Genomic DNA, 22,617 nt, shown 5'->3' on the forward strand with positions numbered 1-22,617 from the left:
CAATTATTCCCTAATTTTAATCATTATGATGAACATCTTTAACCCCATTAACCAAACAGATAGTAGTGAGCAAACAGTTTTTGACTCTCATATAGCCAAAATTCACAGGGCAGTGACAAATGACTTTGATGCTTGTTTATACTGAAGCTAATTTCCTCGTCCCTTCTGTACCATTACAACCCTAATGTACCACTCTGAAGAATAGCCACTCTGTAAACCAAAGGTTACAAAAGTAAGGCCCAGGGACCAGAATTGCCCCAGCACTTACTCCAATCCAGCCCACTGGATGACCTTGGATAATGTGAAGGAGGACATAAATTTTGGACTTTTAATCATTTTACAACTTTTCCCCTGATACAAACCTCCTCCATGGTCATTCATCCAAAATTAGAGTAACCAAGCAATACATAGACAATTAAATGACAAAAACAAATCCTGATTTTTCACAATCTACTTCAGAAACTTAGGTTTTTTTGTTTTGTTTAGGTTTTTTTTTTTTACAATGGGTCCGGCTATTTTCTGGGAATTAACACACAACCTCTTCTTCATGACTACAAAACAATGTGGGCAATGAGCAACCACACCTTTTTATGTCATTTTACACATTATTTCTTATAATTTAAGGCCAAAGAGTCGTGAAGACAGATTTTTTTTTAATAGACCAGCATTTCTTTATCAAGCAGAAAAACTGTGACATAATATTGGAATTCCAGTTCTTTTTCTTACATTAATCTATCTCAGGGATAAAATGTGTAGTTAAAATTCTCCACATAGGAAAGAGGGTTTCACTGGTCCAGCCCATTTCACATCAAAGTGTGCTGTGTGTGCCGCATGATGTAAAATGAGTGTGACACTCTTGGTGTAAACCATTGTTATGTAATGGTTGTAAAAGCAGTAACAGAATTTCCCTGGACACACTTATGATCTCTTAAAGCGTTTTTCTGACTTTTTTTTCCTGGGAAGAAATCTACCTTTTCTCCAAAGTCAAAGTGGATCCAGAGTCTACTTCAAAGTGAACTTGAGCACAGCCAGCCTTGTCTTTATGCGTCTATTTGAAGGTAACAATCAAATTTTATTTTTTGAATGAGATAATCACTGCTTGACTTCTGCCCTCACAAAACATTTCTTTATAATGACTGATTGCATATTTGAAAAGGAGGGCAAGGAAGATCTTCTTAATTGTCCTAAATTTAAGAAAATCACAGCCTAACATACAGCTCTCCAGAGAGACGTAAGGAAATCATAGACAGAAGGTTGCAACAAATTTAAGAGCAAGGACAGATGGTACCAATTGGATATAAACTCCTCTGAGTAACACTCTTTATGTCAGGGAGGAGTGAGGACGGGAGCCTAACATGGTAGCCTATTCTATGACTGTGTGTGTGGATCCATATGAATCTATCCCGCCCAGCTCAATCCATTCTATGTGTGTGTGTGTGTGTGTGTGTGTGTGTGTGTGTGTGTGTGTGTGTGTGTGTGTGTGTGTGTGTGTGTGTGTGCGCGCTCTCTGTCTCTGACATAATCCCACCAGCCACAAGGCTCTATGTTGACATCCAATCAGCGCCTGTTTTTGGTGGTTTCCCTAAAACCACACCTTGACACTGCCGATTTGAGACTGTGATTAAACTACATTAAACTCTGACTTATGCCATCCGCGCATTCAGTTACTCTCAGTAAGAGCTTTCAGCTTCTTTAAAACCCATCCCTCAAACTTTTTTAATGCCAGAAGCCATTGATTCTTGCGCACACACTCTGATATATGACTTGTGCAATAAATTCTGTGATGTAATTTGTTACAATCCTGCCACGAGCCCACTGTCAAACTGTGTGCAAGCAACAAAGAAATCAAATGTTTTGCATAAATATGACGTAGAAAAAATGGCTGTTTACTTTGCAAAAAAGATTATTTTGGCATTTTAAAAATACAGGAACCATTTGAGAAAACTGGCAACCTCTGAAATGGTTGTAATGGTGTAGAGGAACTTTATAGATTAAGAGCCAGTGGAATCACAGAGGTGACGTTGTTAGCTAAAAAAAAAAAAAAGTGTTTAAACACATTGCAAAAAACAGCAGATTTCTTTATATTATTACTTGATTGGTTGGCTGCGTCCGTACTGATGAGAGATATTATTTGCCTTTAGATTAAAGAACTGGACTCGAAAGAGGTGACTGTTAGATAACTTAAAAAGCACACACATCCTCACATGAGATTCAGGAAACGAAAGAGAAGACAGCTTGCTACAATGTTTTCATCACCATAAGACACCTGCTGCCTTTCATCTGACAATTGAAGGTAAAGTTATATCAGTAGAAGCGGTTAGAGCAGTAGAGCAGTTCTTTTTCAGATGAAAGCAACGTTACCCATGTGTCGTGAAGAAAAGGACTTTCCACAGTATGAAAAAGAAAAGCCATGGAAAACTCCAAATATCAATTGAACTGGATTCATAACATTTTTTTTTCAACTTTTATCAACGTGGCAACTTGAATTTTCATGTTTGACTAATACAGTATTCCTGTGAGTTCACCTACAAAAAATGCAGACGTTTTTGTTGAGCAGACTTGACTTCAAACCCAGCAGCTTTCAAATGAGTAGCCAGTGCATGAACTACTACAATATTAAAGCATCTAGCACTGGACAAATAAAGTTTACTTACGTTGCTATAGCTGTATTTAAGGAACCCTGATTAACGGCAAGGGTAGCATGGTGGCAGAGTGATTATCACTGTTAGCAGTTAGCACCTTTGCCTCACTCCAAGAAGGTTTGACTCCACCATTTGGCTGGGACCTTTCTGTGTAGAATTTACAGTTAACTCCACAGTCCTCTTTTCCACTACTGACTCTGCTAGTTTTTGCTCATTTTCTATTACAGTTTCACCTCGATTGTGACACAAATACAACAATGGAGGATGTTGAAGCAATAGCATACCTGCTGCTTGGTTTTGTCAGACCCAGGGACCACGGTGTTATATTTTGTGCAGCTATTTCCCTTGTTGCCGTGTTTTGTGAAGGAGTTTCCTTTGACTGGGGGCCAGTTTGACGGGCCAATTGGAGGCAAGTAGTCACATTTTGGGACAGACTCAGCTCACTCGGAATCCCAGCTGAGCCGGTATAAAAAGTACCTGGTACCAGGTACTACCACCTAATGGAAAACCCTAAAATCCAAGTCAAGCTGAGTTGAGCAGGTACTGGTGGATAAGAGGTATTTGGGTATTCCGGTTTGTTTGGTGATTCTGAATTGCCCATAGGTGTGAATGTGAGTGGAAATGGCTGTTGTCCTCTCTGTGTTAGCCCCGCAACAGACTGGTAACCTGTCCAGAGGCTACATAAGTGTTTGTCATCTTTCACTTCTTATACACTTTGTCACAGTCTTTTACAGAATTATTTGTGACAGGCTTTTGTGTTAGTGTTCAAGTTCCCTCATCCTTAGAACTAAAGATTCAAGTAAAGAGTCAAAAACATTTTCAAGTAATAGTTGTGAGTTCACAAGTGGTGCATGTACTGTTGGTTTGTAACAAATCTAAATGATTTTTCACATAAAGTTAAGTGAAAATACATCATATGGGATTTATTTTTTGTTCATGTTGCAGTCATAATTAACCCTTTCGTGCATGAATTATGACAACCTCAATCCGGATTTTTTTCTTAAGTATTTTTATTCATCTTTAGGCATGAAAAAAGATTTTTGAACTTAATTTCATTAAACATGTACTTTTCAAAGAGCTTTTTACATGTCCAAGTGGTAAAAGTCTATCATTTATGCACACACTGACATCCCAATGAAGGCATCGGGAGCAACTCAGGGTTCAGTACCTTGCCCAAGGACACTTTGGCATGCAGACTTTAGCATCCATGGATCAAACCACCGATCATCCAATCGGTAGATGACTTGCAATACCTCCTGAGGCAAAGCCGCCCAACATGAAAAATTGAAGTATCAATAAACATTATGACCCATCAATCAACAAATTTGTTTTTCAAAGGCCAAGAGGACGTGGATTCTGGAAAGTGTGTGTATCCATACAGTTCAGCATCACTCATTCCATCCTGCGTTATTGCAGTCTTTTCCTGACAAATACGAGAATTGTATCAGTAAAATCTATGCTGCATCCATGTGGGAGATTTGTGTTCAGTCTCAGGTTGCCATCCAGGACATGCCAAAAATACAAGTGACAGTTTGGCATGTTTTGTGAAACATGGGCCTACAGCATATATACACATATATGCCCCAGAATAATTACTCAGTATACTGTATTCCCCATGGACTTATGCTGTTTCCTGTACATCAAGCCTTACAGTAGTAGACATAGAACACATACTAGGCATGTATAAAGTGCATATGGATATTCTTTTAATATTATTGGAAATAAAAATGATACGCAGCAGTGATAATTATTGTTACGTGCTGGCACAGGCAGCATGTTATTATTTGCTTCAGATACGCCTTGCTGTCCTGAATGAAATGTTCAGTAACATAAAGAAAAAGGAAAAAAAATAGAGAAAAAAGTCAGATAAGTGGCTATAAAACTGTCAGTGCTTTGATTTATTTTTCTGAGCACCTGATGATTTGTTTCAGAAAAGCTGTGCGACCCAGCTGCCATATACCATGGTATATGTTCTGTGCTGTGATAACTCGACAGCCACTTCCAGGAGTCTGTAAGTCATTACGTAGCTCCTTGTTTAAATAAATACTCGAGTAAATGAGCTTGCACAAAAGTGGAGTTTTTTGTTTTGTTTTGTTTTTTAAAAAAGCAATTTAGCCCTAAAACATATATGTCCCCTGTGACAATGATGTTGCTCACTGACTTGGTAAAATCAGGAATAGATCCACATGAGCTAGGAAACTGTGTTTTTATTCCACCATACATAAACAATACAGGTCTGCTAGGGAGGGTTGGGGGGCGGGGGGTCTTACCACAGGCCTCATTTGTGTTCATCACACTGGCTTGTGCATGCTCACAGAATGGGAGGTTTACAAAAAAAAGACTGCAGAAAAAGTTTCAGTCTCAGTGTCAAAATATAAAATAATTATTATCTAAATCTTTCACATTTATTATATTTTGTCATTAATTATAGTTTGATGTGTTTCCTGTGAAGACCCCACTTTCATGGCACTAAAATACAGTATTACATGAGCACCCATTTAACGTGTTTTTTTTGTTGTTGTTGCTGTTGTTTAGCAGTTAAAAGTGAACAACTGTGACGTCCAATCACAGAACAGATCAGGTTTAAGAGTTTCTCAAACCGACTGGAACTGGGGAAGACTTGTTTCTCGTAACATTCACCTCAATACAGGAACAATTACTGTGGTGCGGCACTTGATATTGCTTTGTGGGATTAAATTGTCTTGTTGTTGTGGTGATGCATACTGTATGTAACAAAAAAGATCTTAGCCACAGTAAGAATTCATATGTAAAAAAAAATACACTTTCGACAGAAATTAATGAACTAAAGCGACCCTGTTTGCGTACTTCCTTATGTTCCAGTGGGATTTTAAGAAGGAGATATTTGTTGCCTATAAAAGAACTTTTATTCCAACATCTTATCTGGAATTTGTGTAAACTTGTGGTTTTGACTTGAGAATGGCAACATACAGGCCTTTTGTTTCCTAACTTTTAACTTTTCCAGGTAATAGCCGCCGTGACGGTGGTGGATGCTGACTGACTCACGGCCATATGAGTAACATGAGTCGTGATTTTCGTTGGATAATCCCTTTAGGTTTGAGAGGAGCTACTGTACAGCTCACAGCCCTGGCTCTGAGTTCTGTATTGCACAGCACTGCCTGCTGGTGAAATGTATGAACTGCATCTGACGATGACATGAACGGTCTGAAATTCTGTAACATCACCAAGTGTAGCTCACACGTGCTTATGTGCATGTCTTGTACCAGGGATGTCATTTCCAGGGGGGTTAGAGGGGTTATGCCCCCCCCCCCCAATAATCAGACCCAACCAATATAACCCCCCCAATAAAATTATGAATTAACTTGCATAAATAGGCTGATGATTTTCTTTACTCATTTCAGGTAAAGAAATGAGTAAATGTTCAGCAAAAAGTTACGTTGATGTCTTGTACACTTATACATGTCTTGAATGTACAAGATTTTTTTATTGTCCGTCAAATGCAACTCTTAGAGTCTAGCAACTCATTTATTTATTTATTTATATTCACAGACATTTATCCTAATGGTACCTCTCATGGTATAAGAAATACAAAGCTCAGCACTGAACTTTTAGTAATTTTCATACTATGTAACCCTCAAGTTGTAATATAAAATGAATGGAGAGGGGGTTCCAGTCAATGTTAACCTCTCTCTCTCTCTCTCTCTCTCTCTCTCTCTCTGGAGTTTGAATGACTTTGGATGAGAGACTCCCCACCCACCCACTCTCTGAAGTTTGAATGAGTTTGGATGAGAGACTCGCCGCCCCCCCCCCCACCTACCCCTCTTTCTCTCTTCCCCCATCACTTCTCCGTCGCTCCTCCTTGCACACACCCCCAAACCTCCCCCTCCTATTAAATCAACACGCCAATCTGTTGCCCGGTAAAAGGGGTTTGGGAGCCGCAGGAGCCATAAAGGAGGGTCCACACACACAGACATACTCGCACACATGCACACACACCCGTCTGGAAGGAATTAGACAGCTGAAACAGCGGCAGAGAGACTTCTGGCCACTTCTGTGCGCTCTGTGTAACCTGGATGCTCGGAGGAAACTCTAGAAAAACTTACCTTAACGCCCCTTAAGACAGGAAGAATACAAAAAAAAAGCTCTGGCTCATATTTTATTGTTTGCTGAAACTTTTTTTTTTTTTTAACTTTTGAATGTGACTGAAGCTGCCAAAGTTGATGGCTTTATCTTAATTTTTTCCCGTTTTATTAAGAATGAATGAAACAGACGTTGATGGAGAAGAATATTTATCATATTTTTATAGTCTATGTTTTATTTATACTTTTTTATATGAATGATGCCAAAGCTGACTGATATGATGTTTGGTTTTGGACACCAGAGATGCATGTGACTTGGAAAGGCTGCAGACAAACCGTTAAAAGTTAGAGAAGACAAGCAATCCCGGTTGTCTTTTTGAAGCATCCAAACTGAGCACACATACAAAGGACTGGCACGACTTTTTTTTTAATTATTCTTTTTCCCCCTTTTAAAAACAAACAAACAAACAAACAAAAAATAGGCTTATGAGGACCATTTTAAGCGGATTCATGAGAGTCGTCACTGCTCAAGCTCTGTGTCTACTTTTTGCCTCTGTGGATCGGGACCAGAGTCCCAGAAGTTAGACGCATCCTTTATCAGGAGGAATCAGAGGACAACAGCTGCTTCAAGGTAGGTGGCCGGTGATCATTTGGTCTGGCGATCATGCAGCATGCTGACAGACCAATAAGCCCCAAATATTTTACCACAAGCCACTAAATCATTCATAAAGTGGTTTAGAACATAATTACGCGCAATCAGTTTTCGTGTGCGCGCGTGTGTGTGTGAACGTGACGATGCGCCAACTCTCTAGCAAAGTGCATGCATAGAGCTTTTTGTTCATGAGTTTGTTCAGCGTGTTTGCTCCAAAGTGAGTGATGCTAAAAGTTGGGAGCCACAGCAAGAAGTGCTGAAACTCAATTTGTGTTCCATTTCATGCTATGACACTACAAAATACAGATGTAAAAGGTTTAATATGCTAAGCTTTTATCTTCTGATCAATCAAATTAATGACTAGTCTTTGTTGTAAGAGTGATGCTAGCCTGAGAATAACTACACTGTGACGTTACCAGTCACACGTCATTCGTTGAGATTTTTAAGCCAATGAGAAGACTGAATGGGGACTGTTTCAGCGTGGCTTGTGGTAGGGGCGCGTAATTTGACGCCCAATGTGGAGGACTAACATTTGCATGCGTGTGAATAGCTTCTTGACCAGCCTTCAGCTTTTGGACAAGTTAGCCTTTGTTGATATCCGTGTTCTGTAAAAAGTGGCAGCAGGCACTTGCCTTGCTGAAAGGTTTTGCAGTTTATTCCTAACTTCCTAAATTTGGACTTAAACAAAACCAAAGAAGCTCATGTGAGGTATCACGTGGTCCATGCACCTAAGTCTTCTGGGCATTGTTGTCCCCTTGCACACCCATCACATGCGCACATATACACAAATGCAAATGAACATCTGTCACACTCTCCTTGACATAGTCTCTTTCTCCATCCACCTACTGAGTGTGCACAGACCGCTGTTGGGTCCCACTGTGTTGCCCACACAAGGGAAGCCATGTGTGAGTAAGTGGATAAATATTACAGCTATTTATCCAAAATGTAGAACTTTTCAACCCACAAGCAGAATCTCCTTGCTGACTTGGATTATCTATTTATTTTATTGATTTTACTTTGCATTGTGCTGCTCTCACAATGCACCCTAAATCTGTGGTGATATCCTGTATATTTACTTGTAAGAAGAGATGAGCATTCAGTCCAGTGTGAAGAAATACTTCCAGGATGACTTTTTGCACAGTACTTTGTTAGCAGGGAAACTGTAAACTTCAAATAAATGCTCACTGCTCATTCACTGTAGATTTGGAGCATATGTGGACCTTATGCCCATGTCAGCATGTATTCAACCTAATACCCATGTGGTGTTCCTAATCTCAGTCCTCCAGGGAGTTTCTTTGCTGAGTGCAGGACTCAGTGCACAATGAGAAAGGCAATACGACTTTAGTGCTATTAAATGAAATACTCTGTGAATGTCACAGTTGTCCACTATAATGACAAAGAAGTTTTTAAAACCTTTTTGATGTCTGAGTCTCATCAGTTCTCCAGCATGCACTCCCACACAGCACAAAGAGCATTTTACTATTTAAGAGAAGAAGGCTTTCCGTGGCTGGCCTCCATTAAGGCACACAACAAGTCTCACGTGCCATTACTTCTCCCAGCAAGGGTCTTTTAGTGTAAAGAGCCATGGGGCTGGCAGGGTACAACTGTTGATCTTAGAGGCGCAGCCCCTCCCGAGCCGTACCACTTAGCTCATCTACTCCGTGTTAATACCAGTTTTTTTTTCAGGTTCCTTCAGTATATTAACAGTAAAGCAGCACTGCAGCCAGCCAGTAAAAGTGAAAATTTGGATGTCAGTTAGATTCTCACTACCTCATGCTGAGTCACACAGAGTAGGTTTGATGCCAAATCTAATTCATATATCCAGCCGTTAGAGCGTACCATAAAGTAACAAAGGCCCCTTACAAAGCAAACCAGGCTGGAGCAGCTCACAAAGTGGCTCTTGTTAATGTTATTTATATTTTCTGTATATCTTGTGGAAAGATGAGAGTGACAAACTGACAAAACTTTTCATGGAAATCTTAGTGTGATTCTTTCTTCCTTTTTTTCCCCCTTAATAATTATGAAGTTCTTTTTAATTATCTACTACTTGATTGTGATTATGAGCTGGGCTTTGGTTTTAAAGAGTGCTATTAATAGAATTTTCCATCCCATGGAGGTGAAGACATTTATTTAAGGGTACTGCTGATGGATGGATGTCTATTATCAATCTGATAAGGGAACTGCTGGATCATTGGATGATACAGAGAAACAGGTTGTGTTTGTAAAAGAAGAGCTTTCAATGATTTTTGTATTTTTTTTTCACACAAAGAAATAGCTTAAGAAGGAGGAATTCCATACTCAACCTCATCTGCACTTTGGTCTCTTGGAGTCTGCCACAGTGATGTAAGTCCCGTGCCTCAGCTGGCAGTGAACGCATCCAAGTACAGCACCACGCCTTCAATGTCCTGGTCCCACCCCGTTTTCAGTGTGTGCCACCCATTCATCTCTGAGCAGCTTCATCCCAACTTCACCTCCTCCCCTTTTCTTCCTACTACATGGATGAATCAAGGTGGAAAAAGACACGCCAAAATACCAAACAGCATAGTCTGGCTTTGAAACAGAGAACACATTTACCTCAGTGTTGTATTAAATCATGTATATAACAACATCTGTTGGTGTAACAGTGTAATGAGATGGTAATTGCGTGATGAAGAAACAGTTGCAGTCTAGAAGATGCTTTAACCTTTTGCTGCTTTTCAGTTATGGCCCCATCACAACTGATTCTGCCTGCAGAAAGAGCAAAGAGAAAAGGAGCCTTGTCACTAAATTAACATAGTAAATAGACATGGAGCAGCAGCCCAGCCTTGAATGTGTCAAGTACGTCTAGCCAAAGACTGCAGCCAATTCTCAAGTCTCTCCCCGCCGCTCCCACTCTTTTGCCTCATCAGCTTCTCGGGAAGATGTGACCCTTTGCTGCATGCTGCTATGTCTGTCATGAGAGCCAGCTCCACGTTTAATGTTTAATTTTACAATCCACCGTGGCCTTTTCTAGCCCTGCAAAGTTCTTAAACACACACTGACAACCTAGTGCATATATAAAATCATTATCTGTGATGCATATCTCTCCATTTGTACATGCGTGTTTTTTTTTATTCTTGGAAATTGTCAAAGCACATGAGATTTCAAAGGTGTGTATTACCTCAGCAGGTCTGGTTTTTTATACTAAACTGATATAAAATGTACTATTATTTTTTCAATGGATCCAGAGACTGCTCACAAAAACCCCAAATACCATTAATCTGTCTTTATTAGCTCATACGTATCTGGGCTTCATTGAATATTGTCATGAAAAATACCATGAAAACTGTTCAATTCCTTAACTGTGATTCATGTCTAAATTATACCAGCCACAAGTGTCAGCTTGGGCCCCCAGCATATAATGTTTGATTTGTTATAAGTACTTATCCAGCCAGAGCTGCTGATTTGTGAATGTTGCACTTCCAGCAGTGACTGCTGAGATGTAAAGATGTAAGCTTTATGTTATCTCAGCTCCACACAGACCAGCAGGCTGTCTTTCTTTGGCTCCACTTCACTGTTATACTCTGGGCAGCATACACAGTAATTACATACACACTCGTGCAAACTCACACAGATATGTAGTTTTAGTGTATGAAGACACACACACACACACATACACACACAGTGAGTCTGGCGATCCGTGTCATAATTTACGTTTCTATCAGAGGTCTTGAGCTGGAACCCTGCTGAAAGAGCTTCAACTGCTCTCATGTGAGTTAAGTCAAGCCATCTCTTTCTGCAGACAGCCTGCATACACACTCATATTCTTATACACACACACATATGCCTCATGCTGTGTATATACACACACAAACACGCACACATATGCCATACATAGTGACGTTAGTGATAGATTTGCACATAGGTACATATGGCATTCACATTAAGCAGCCTGTTCTGCATATCTAAAAGCTCTCCCTGATGTAACACGCATGCAATTTATTATAACATGTGGTGATTTTAAGATATTCATTATATTTGAAAACCAAAATGTGTCCCATATTTTATTGCGCACAAGTAGCACTCATATTTTAATTGGTGATTGAGATTTACTGTCGGTTCTTTGTGGCCAAAAGAATGAACAGAATGAAAATATGCAGTATTGTGCAGAAGTCTTGAGCCACTCCCTCGTTTCTATGATATGTAAAGGAAATGGGAAATTGGAGCAGTGATTTATTGAAACATGCAAAAGTGTGAATGGAAATACAGTACGTAAAGCAAAAACAAAGTTTGTACAACTCGAAAGTCAGTATTTGGTACGACCACCTTCAACATAGCCTGAACTCTCTTAGACAAGCTTTCTTGTAATTTCTTTAAGTAGTCTTCAGGAATATTTCTCCAGGCTTCTTAAAGGACGTTTAAAGCTCTTCTTTGGATGTTGGCTTCCTTTTGTTCCATTCTATGTCAGGATGATCCCACACTGCTTGAATAATGTTGCGGTCCAAGCTCTGGGGAGGTCAATCCATGACTGATTCCATTGTGTGGTTTTCTATCTAGATATTCTTTTACTGCATTGTTTGTTTGAGATTGTTGTCAGGCTAAAAAATGAAGCCAATCAGACACGTTCCAGATGGTACTGCATGGTAGATCAAAATCTGATTGTACTTTTCTGTCTTCATATTTTCATCAATTTTGACAAGATCCCAAACACCACTGCCTGAAATGCAGTCCCAAACCATAACAGAGCCTCCACCATGTTTTGGGTGTTGTACATCTGTACTACTTCCTCCATACATATCAATGCATAATTTGAACCAAAAATGACTGGAATAAGTGTAATTTGGCATACATCAGCCTTTTCTTCCTTTTTACCTTCCTTAAGAATGACTTCTTGACAGCCAACCCTTCCACTGAGGCTTCAGATTTATCTCTCAGGTCCTGTGTCAGGAATTTGTTGTAGGTAGTTTTCTAGCCCTGCCAATTCTTATTTTGCCCTTCATTCAGTTTCCTCAAATGTTTTAAGGGCACACTGCACACCAGGCAGTCAATAGTTCATCATCATCTTGTTCCTGTAAACATTTTATTATGTAATACTATTATCACTGTCAAACGGTGTTGTGTTTGGCAGGTTTCATAGATTCCACTAAACGAATCAGAAGAAAAGGATTCACACTGGTCAATAAACACTCTCTTGAGTTAGGTGCCTTTTTGATTGATTCAGAGGTCAGTGTTTATTGTTTTAATGTACAGGTCAAAGGACTTGGCTAAAAATGAGTGAAAAAGCAGCCAATGTCCAAAGAGAAGCGTTACAAGACCTTAAGAAGCCCTGAAGAACTGTTGCTCAAGACCACTTTAAAAAAGTATGAGATGTTAAAGAAATTACATGAAGGTCTGGATCCTTGGAAACAAAATGTAAAGAATTTAGAGGTGGCTCAAGACTTTTGCACAATATTGTAAGCATGTCAAACCAATTAAATGCAATGTTTTTTTCTTGGCATTGCAAGTAACTTGGCTCTATGTGTAGCAATGTACCTTCTGTATTCGGTGAACTCCTATCATCCCTCTGAGCACCAGCAGATCAACAAATTCACTTATTTACAAAGTCTGTGCAATGTTTGCACATGGTGTTTCCTTGACTTTTCCTCCAGGGAAACTTTGATGTTCACATTTGATTTACTCAGTGGCTCCACCCGAGTAGAACCAAGTGCAATATGTAAAAAATTATTGGATGGATTTCCATCAGAATGTGTGCATGTAGTGAGCACATTTTGAACAAAATAAACAATAGTATAGTGATCCCTGAATTTTAGTCTAATACTGTCATGAGGTCAGGATTTTGATTTAGCATACCGTGGCATATTAATATGCTGTTTCATTCAGAAGCAGAGGAAGATGCAGGCACAGTCTCTCATTCCTGTTACAGCTAAATAGTTCAGTGCCTTGCTCATTTGTACTGTAAGAACACTTAGAGTAACGGGAAGGCAAGACACTCATTGATTTTCCTAAATCATATTTTCAAAATAAAAACCTTACAAACACAACGACATTTCCCTGTCACTACTTTTTTTACTTTTTTTTTTAACTGTTGCTGTCATCCCAAACAAATCCACGTGTCTCAGTGTAAAAGAACAGCCAGATGCACTTTTTCCAAGGACCCAGTTTTGTTGGGTCAAATTAATCTATCCATTAATTTTTGTAATCATCGCTTCATTTATCTACTAACTCACCATGTACATCCATGCAAGACTCAACATTACTGCAATGTTATCTCTGAGAGAGAGCCGGTGGGAGTTTCACTCAAGAGACTGTTAATAACGTCAGAGTGAGACTGCTCAAGCTTCCAGCCCAAGGTCACCACAGGGCTGGCCACACATACACACATGTACAGCAAAAAGGACATAATGGCAATGTTCTAACCCTCAAGTGCCAAGATGTAACAACAAACAGAAAGCTGGGGTGATATCATCTTCATGTGTTAATGACACCCTCCGCTCGCATAGATAAATGCTGTGGACAAACACATGAAGATACGCATGCACACTAACCAATGTGACATCATTTACATCATCCATATGTGGATGACACCTCCACTGTTACAGATACTGCTCTGATTAAAAAGGCTTTATCTCAATAAGAACGGGCCAGAGTTTGGCCCCACTTTAAGTCTGCAGTTAATCTGTCTGCAGTCTGAGCTAACTGTCAACCCGACCTCTGCGCTGCACTACACACCCAAAATGGTGTATAAGATGCTGCAAAGACCAGATCATTGTAACCAGCAGCAATGGTTGCATTACTATGGACTTGACATTTTCCCACATCACATTTACCTGCCATGAGCCTAGCCTGTCGATGATGGATTTAATGTCCTAGTTTTGATTTTTACTTTCATTCCAAACATTAAATCAGAGCAAACAGATTGTATCATTAAAGTGCAGATCATTAACAGAAAGTCAAGAAGAAGCAAACACTGAGGACGGTTCCTGTCCTTGTTATCTTCAGTGGTTTTCTCAAGTTCATTTTGTTTTCTCCCAAAGCCCAGTTGATGAAATAAAGAGGTGTACATTTCAAGCTGAATTTGTCACTTTGTGTCAGACATGATGTACTTGTAAGCTGACAGTGAAGTGCCCCAAAACGTTGTGTTTTGTTGCCGCACTCATGCTTACTCCTAAGCAGTGGTGGAGTTCAAACAAAGGTAAGACATGGATACAGGGCTTATAAAGCATTATAGACATTCTCACACAAGCTGAAAGAGGCCAAAATTTAAATTTGTTCAATTACACAAACACACAAATGCAGTGGTATAATAAGCTTTTATATGTGCATTTTGGTGTATATCTGTGCATGTCAGGGGTCTTGTAAAAGATGGCCTGACGTTAAAACCTTTGCCACATGCCAGAGGAGGTCCGCTACACTGATTGTGGCTTTCTCGTCCAACAGTCAAATGAACAAAGCATTATGTCTGAGCCAAAGTGTGTGTTTGTGTGTATTCTTCTCCATGAGCACAACCTCTCTCTCCCTGCTTCTGCTACTCCCTCACTGTCTTTTACTTTCATTTTCCTTATGTCTCTCAAGATGCATCTGCTTTTCAGCTAATTTAACCAATTTTCTTAACCAACTTTCTTCACTTTCTCTCTTAAACATTCTCCCTGCTATCTTCGCTTTCTCTGTGTATATATTTTTTTCTTTCTCTCCTTTAGTCGTCCCCTCCCTTCATCTGTCATGTGTTTAGGTGTGGTCCCAAGAACTCTCTCCAGTTCACAAACATCACTCGGCCTTGTATACGGTTCTTTTGATCATTTTATTGTTGTTCTGACTTATGCTTCCCTTGACTTGATTAAATGTACATGTACAACATGCGTGATATCGCAAAATATTTTTGGTCACTCAATGAACAAAATGGCACTAAATGCATCTAAATCCTAGATGAAAATTTTATCCCACAAGAGGGAGCCCTACTGAAGGTCAGCATACTTTGACCTTCATAATGTCAAAGGTCTTTTCTCTGTTTCTCTCTGTTTAACAGAAGTCATTTCCCTGCAATCCTCTCTATACAAAGATTCAGAGAGAGAGGGAAGCACGCGTGCAGCATTAGAAGTCTCTTGTCTTCTTCTTCCCATAAAGATATAAACAGATGACATCACAGGGTGGTCCGCTCTCTGCGTTGAGTCAAAATGAGCCACGCTGAGTGGGTCTCCGTTGGTCTGCCAAACAGATGGCGGTAGCAACATAATGAGGGTTGGAAACAAACTTCAGGAGTTTGTGCAAGAGGATGCAGACGCAAAAGCATTGGCCCTCTCATAAAAATATTGAATAACCATGTTCTAGGTCAGAGTTTGTCATACTTGGTCTTTGACCTTTGAAATGTGTCCCCAAAATACTGCGGAAACCAATAATTTTCATTATAGTCCACCCCACCACCACGACCAACATTTAGCATGTGCTTAGACCTTGATGGTTGGCAGAGGCAGCCAACTTGTTGGTTAATTAGGTCAAGAAATCTTGTAATGTGTGGCCACCCACACTAAAAGAGAGTTGGAACAATCGGCTACTCACAACTGTCTGGCATTTAGGTGGGATTTGGGGGAGGGGGGGAGGTGGGGAGAGGGATGGGGATGGGGCATAAAAAAGGAGAAAGTTTACAGCAGTCTGTACCTGTTTTTGTTGTGTCAAAACATAAAAGCTTTAGTGAAAAGTACAGTGAAAATGGTTCCAACGCTCTCGTTTAAGTGATTGTATTCACTTTAATCTCCTAGGACCTGCCGTCCACATATGTGGACATCACATTTTGGGTTATTTAGACCAAAATACTCAATTTTGCTCTACAAGGGCCTGATATCCACTTACGAGGACATTATAGTGCTACTGTTCTATCAAAATTTTAAACGAATATCCTCATACGTGGCTCTCATTTTTCTTAGAAACAAAAATTAGGTAAAAAAAAAATCAGGTAATTCTTTGTTTTTACATTCATCAGGACCCAATCAGCCCAAATATCAAAGAGAAATTAAAAATGCATGCCGTGGAAGAGTTCGGGTCTTAGGAGGTTAAGGAGGTCATTTACTTGTACTACCAATTGAGTATAAAACGTGACAAATGTTTCACTGTGAGTTGCCGTCAATCATAGTAACATTTTCTGCACCACTGTTACTACATGTAACCCTTTTTTTTTTGTCCACAGATGAAGTGTAAAAGAGGCCTCACTTACCTGAGGATATTTGGGACCACCATGTTCGGCGTATCTCTCCTGGTGGGCATCTCTACAGCCTATATCATGGGCTACCAATTTTTCACTACAGCTCAAAATCACCTATCTTTTGGGCTGTATGGTGCCATTTTGGTTGTTCACCTTATTATCCAGAGCCTCTTTGCACTCTTAGAACACCGTAACATGCGGCGCTCCTTAGAAACACCAATTAAACTGAACAAGTCCTTGGCATTGTGCATCGCTGCGTATCAGGAGGATGAAAACTACCTGAGAAAATGCCTTGTGTCGGTGAAGAGGCTGACATATCCTGGTATCAAAGTTATCATGGTGATCGATGGAAATTCAGACGACGACTTGTACATGATGGAGATTTTTAAGGAGGTCATGGGATCAGACAGATCGGCCACGTACGTGTGGAGGAGTAATTATCACAGCAGAGGACCCGAGGAGACAGATGAGAGCTACGCCGAGAGCCTTCAGCAGGTGTCCAGGGTTGTGCTGAACAGCAAATGTGTGTGCATCATGCAGAAGTGGGGAGGGAAGAGAGAGGTCATGTATACAGCCTTCAAAGCACTGGGGAGGAGCGTGGATTATGTGCAGGTAAGGCTAAGTAGTTAAAACGCTTAAAATCAGTTAATGCAGGTAATGGGGAAGAACAATAGCCCCTTAAATTAAAAATAATGAAATAAATTAGAAGATTAAAAATACTGTACAACTTTGTGCCTGTGTGTATCTTTGTAGATTTGCACGCATGCACACACAGAGCTGACATCTGAAGGACATAGTGAAGAAAGAGAGAAAATGTAAGCTACTGTGGGAGATGCAAACTAGGCAAACATAAGCTGATGATAGAGTGAAAGGGAATAGAACGAGAGATGGCTGGAAAGAGAGGAGGGGAGGCTATGCCAAGCCAAATATGGGGTCCACAAAGAGTCTTTTGTTTTGCTTTTTAGCATGTGCACCGTGTTGTGAAGTGTGGCGTGAAGGAGGGCAGCAGTAGCTGATGTCTAAGTGTAATAACAGATCTTTTTCGCAGGGCGTTACATCATCTACAAATCTGTATCAAAGAAAGGTTAGCATGTGTTTGTCTCCTGTTCAGAAAAATTAAAAACAATCAAAGGTTATACTTGAGTAACACAGACCTAAGGACTAAAAGCCTAATAGCTTTAGGAAAACTAAATTCAATAGTGTATTTGGCTAGCGACAGTGTGTTGGTGTGGCTTAAAAAATAAACAGTGGCTAAAGACATTAACTGCTTGGTAAAGCAATATCCTGCAGGCACTGACTGTTAAACGTATCATGGGCTCTTGTGGGGGTGTATAGTACTGTCATATTCAGGAGCAAAAAAATAATTAAAGGTTTTGATCCTCCAGACTTACTTTGTCTTGTATTAGCAGTAGTTAACAATGGCAAATGTTAGCTATAATATCATACTTAATGAGAGCTTGTACTACTGTCATATGATATGTAACCACATTGTAGTGCCATATAATTCAGCCACAATAACCCCCTTTCAAACTGTGTTTACCTAAAGAATAAAAATTACTTGAAGGGTGGTGAGGTCACATGATATAGTATGGGTTGAACATGACTTCACACCTTTTCCTGAATCTGCTTGTTAATGCTAAACAGTGCATGAAAGTTACTTTCCAATGACAGTGTTTTTCTTTCCATGACTAAATGATTGCGTTTAAAGTACACAGAATATTTTGCATGGGCATGCTCTGTCAAGACTTTCTCTGTTTTGTTACCAGACGCTCAGTCTATGGCTTTAATGACGTTTCAGCATTTTTAGTTAGTTTTGCAATTCCACAGATCTGTTGTTATTACATTTGAAAAGCAGAAACCTCAGGATAATTCAAAAACTCTCGTGTCTTCAGACTTAAGCACAAGTAACAGTTCTTTGTCCAAAATGCCAAGTATCATTATGTCATTTTCTTCTGTGATGTTCAGTTGTTAGTGCTACAAAAAGCATTGTGATCAAAGAGTAAGGCTCAACTGATGCTTAATTTGTGTAACAGCATCAAAATGATTCAAACGGGTCTGTATAACAAAGAAGAGGACTTTGAGAATATGAACTCAGAGCTATAATGCTGTCTAACACCTGCAGCTGGCTTCAGCCTGCCAAAAATCATTTACTTCACAAAAAGTTCAATAGAGCTTACTGCTGCACTGCCAGCAGTCATGCCAATACTTTTCAACCTTAGGAACAGGAGGGACAATGTTTCATGCCTTTTCACTTTCATCAGGCTCTGCCTGTAACAGATGTATTTTGTTAAAAAGGACTGGGCTCTAGGTTTGTTTTCATCACCTGATTTTGTTGGTCAGGAAAATTACCATTTATAGAAGAAAATAGGGAGAGCAAAAGAACAACATTAGAGCTATAGTGGGTGGTGAACAGAGTTGAAAGCAGTCCCTCTGGTCTTTGCTGGCGGAGATTATAAAGTGGCCATATTGTTGCATTTTCATCAGAGCATTTATGTGTTTTGTTGATATCTTTTTTTCTTATGTCATTATGTAATTTTTATTTTGATTTCACATACATTTCTTTTGTATATCGAAATTTTGTTCCGATTTTTTGTCTGTCCAAGCAAATTTTTTTCAGCAAGAAAGGGTTTTTTTCCCTCTCTTTGGGGAGTTTAGATCAATTTGAGATCTGTTATGTTTTGCAGAATTAAGCTGAACAAAGAAGACATCTGGAACTATGTTGAAGAAAATCTAAATAAATGTATCCTGTGTTGCTAAAACACAGTTAATTTGTTGTTTAACTTGTGTTTTTATGTAGGTGTGTGACTCTGACACCATGCTGGACCCAGCATCATCAGTGGAGATGGTTAAGGTTTTGGAGGAAGACCCTATGGTAGGAGGAGTTGGAGGAGATGTACAGGTAGTTTTCTTAAAAGTTCTGTGAAATTTGAATCTTCTACATTAAAAAAAAAAATTAGGATGTTGTGCTTTAAACTTCATACTTTTTGTCTCTGCTTGTCAACCTACCTGTAGATCCTAAATAAATATGAGTCGTGGATCTCCTTCCTGAGCAGTGTTCGGTACTGGATGGCTTTCAACATTGAGCGGGCTTGCCAGTCCTACTTCGGCTGCGTTCAATGCATTAGCGGGCCTTTAGGAATGTACCGGAACTCTCTCCTGCATGAGTTTCTTGAGGACTGGTACAATCAGACCTTCATGGGATCCCACTGCAGTTTTGGGGATGACCGTCATCTCACGAACAGAGTTCTCAGCCTCGGGTATGCAACCAAATACACTGCACGGTCAAAGTGCCTTACAGAGACACCAATTACGTATCTGCGGTGGCTCAATCAACAGACACGATGGAGCAAGTCATATTTCAGAGAATGGCTGTACAACTCCATGTGGTTCCACAAACACCATCTCTGGATGACTTATGAGGCTGTGATCACTGGCTTCTTCCCATTTTTCCTCATCGCCACTGCGATCCAACTCTTTTACCAAGGAAGGCTCTGGAATATTCTTTTGTTTCTACTCATTGTGCAAGCAGTGGCGCTGATTAAGTCATCATTTGCTAGCTGCCTCAGAGGTAACATTGTCATGGTGTTCATGTCATTTTATTCTGTACTGTATATGTCAAGCCTGTTGCCAGCTAAAATGTTTGCAATAGCAACAATCAACAAGTCTGGATGGGGGACTTCTGGGAGGAAAACAATTGTGGTGAACTTTATCGGTCTGATTCCAATATCAGTATGGTTCACTATCCTTTTCATTGGAATTTTATACACAGTAATACAACAGACTAGAAAACCCTTCCCCGACTCAGAAAAGATTGTTTTGATAATAGGGGCAGTGGTCTATGCAAGTTACTGGGTCATACTGTTGACATTATATACAGTGCTCATAAATAAATGTGGGAAAAGGAAGAAGGAAACACACTATGATATGGTGCTGGATGTGTGACTTACAGACTACAATCATGATTTCCCAATGAAACCAGGGGTTTCTCTCACACATCATCTTGTTGTTATACAAATGTATTTTAGCTGTAGAGCAGCTCTGGAGGCAAAGTGAGGTCAACTAAAATGGACAAAGAAATAGAAATATTTTCTAGACTAAATGCCAGTGGCTGTGACCATAGCATCCAGGATCCTTGTACATCCTCAAGCTAGCCATTTGACATACTCAAATAAGGTTTAGCTGAAGATCAACTGGTTTAGGCTGATTAGCTAATTTGGATAACTCAGAATGGCAAGATTGTGTTTATTGCGTTTGGCAGCAAGAGCGCTAGGCTTTATAATATTAGCTACCTCTTACCCTTGTCATTTTCACTGGGCTTCATCTAATATTAGCAACTAAGCCAATAAAACTGGATTTTTAGATGGGATTTAACTTGTCCAGTAAGAATATTTTACCTCCAGAGCACTCTCTCCAGTAAATGTGTTTTTTTTTCTCACTTAAACTAAAGAACAAGTTTTGTGTTGCCCCTGTCAAATGAAAGCCTAAAGACTGCCCTATTGTCTCCAGTCTCAAATGACTGAACAACATTGACAAAAATCTACATTAATAGTGATAAAAGGTATTGGTAGAGGCTATCACCAGGGCTATATAATTAGTGTAATTGTACCACATACACAGTGTCTAGTCTGTGTAGATCTCCTAAATAGACAGGGGTGATCTATTTTACCACTTCAAAACTTACAAATCCACCAAAAGTTATTTCACTTTAGTTTGTTTTTTAATTGCCACATGTTCAAGTTAAGTGTACCTTTTCAGTGTTTTAATCTGTTTTGGAAAGAGCTACAGTATCAATTTATGAAGCCAGAAGGAGTGTAGAAAGGGCTTTGAAATGGAAAGCGGCTTTCTTTCTTTCAATGCTCTCATGTCATATGGGAAAGATGCAAACTTCCTTGTGCTCTTCACCTGTTATGGTTTAAGGGAGCAAATATAACATCTGGAATTGCCGAAAGAATCAGATAGCCTGACTACTTTGATTCTTATGTCAGCAACAAGAAAGCACTTGGTTGGAAAAAGGTTGGGTTGGAATGTAACCAATGGACTGGCTGTTTAATGTATGCTCAATGTGAAAACATATCATCACCTAATGTTGTGGTATATTTATTATTATTCCCATGTGACATGACTGCAGTATTTTTAGTTTACAAAGTGAAACTGATCACTGACCAGCAGAATTAATATCTGTCTGATCAGGTGACCAGGTGATGACCACAAGAGAGAGATGACGTATCATTGCTGCTGTGACTGTTTTACTTTTACAGAAACAGTGACTTTTGTTTTTTCGTCTTTTAACAAGGTTTATTTTAGATGTATGTTGCAAAAGTGGCTAAAACACTATTATTGTTGTCTTTCTACCAGTATGAATTTTAACCACCAAGCAAACAAGATGGACAAGTTCCAGCCCAAAGATTTTGTGATATAAGGATAAAGTGGTTACATCTCTAAGCTGCCTTGCATTCTGTTCACTAGCAAGGGAAAAAGTAGATGTGAGATTATGTTAGTGTCTCCTGGGAATAGTACTACCTGATAATAGGAATGTGAATAAGGGCAGTTGATAGTAGGAAGCAATATTTTGGAATAAGTCCAGTGTTTGCTATAGACCAGAAGCAGACATGAATTTACAGTCATGTGAAAAAGTAAGTATGTCAGATTATTATTGTTATTTTTTTTATTTGACAAGCAACCACTTGATCTTCTTTGAAAAGGTGGTATAGTTCAAGAACACCACAAAGGAAAGTTCCTTTTTCAACACAAATGTCAATGTTTAATATCTTTTTAAGGAAAAAGCATTTCCTTTGACATTCACTTGCCACTCTTATACCACTCTTACGTGAAAAAAAATTCTCAACGTTTTGTCAAAATGACAAAGATATTAAATGTTTGCTTGTTCAAATACATTAAAAAAGGCAACAGTTTTCATGGGATGTACTTACTCTTTTTGACCGTAATTCATATGCACTTTTACGTCTCTCTCATCATTCTGCGTGATGCTTGACATAATGAAGATTAAATACCTCAGTGGTTCTCTTTGCATTGCATCAAGGTGTCAGAGTGCTCTCCAAAGACTGATGCATTCTGATGGTTTCACGTAATTTATGATCTGTTTGTGATATGATG

The 22,617-nt window shown here is 39.4% G+C and overlaps 1 protein-coding gene across 1 annotated transcript; it reads left to right on the top strand.

The window, feature by feature from the left end:
* The first annotated feature begins 7,198 nt into the window (after positions 1 to 7,198).
* On the top strand, positions 7,199 to 20,861 carry has2 (hyaluronan synthase 2). Its single transcript, XM_063487390.1, has 4 exons — positions 7,199 to 7,331; positions 16,489 to 17,115; positions 19,301 to 19,402; positions 19,516 to 20,861. The coding sequence occupies exons 2-4, from the start codon at positions 16,489 to 16,491 to the stop codon at positions 20,443 to 20,445; spliced, it is 1,659 nt and encodes a 552-aa protein (XP_063343460.1). The 5' UTR covers positions 7,199 to 7,331; the 3' UTR covers positions 20,446 to 20,861.
* Positions 20,862 to 22,617: the final 1,756 nt, after the last annotated feature.

This window comes from Pelmatolapia mariae, linkage group LG10_11 (genome assembly GCF_036321145.2).
Source record: "Pelmatolapia mariae isolate MD_Pm_ZW linkage group LG10_11, Pm_UMD_F_2, whole genome shotgun sequence".
In the NCBI taxonomy this organism is placed as follows: Eukaryota; Metazoa; Chordata; class Actinopteri; order Cichliformes; family Cichlidae; genus Pelmatolapia; species Pelmatolapia mariae.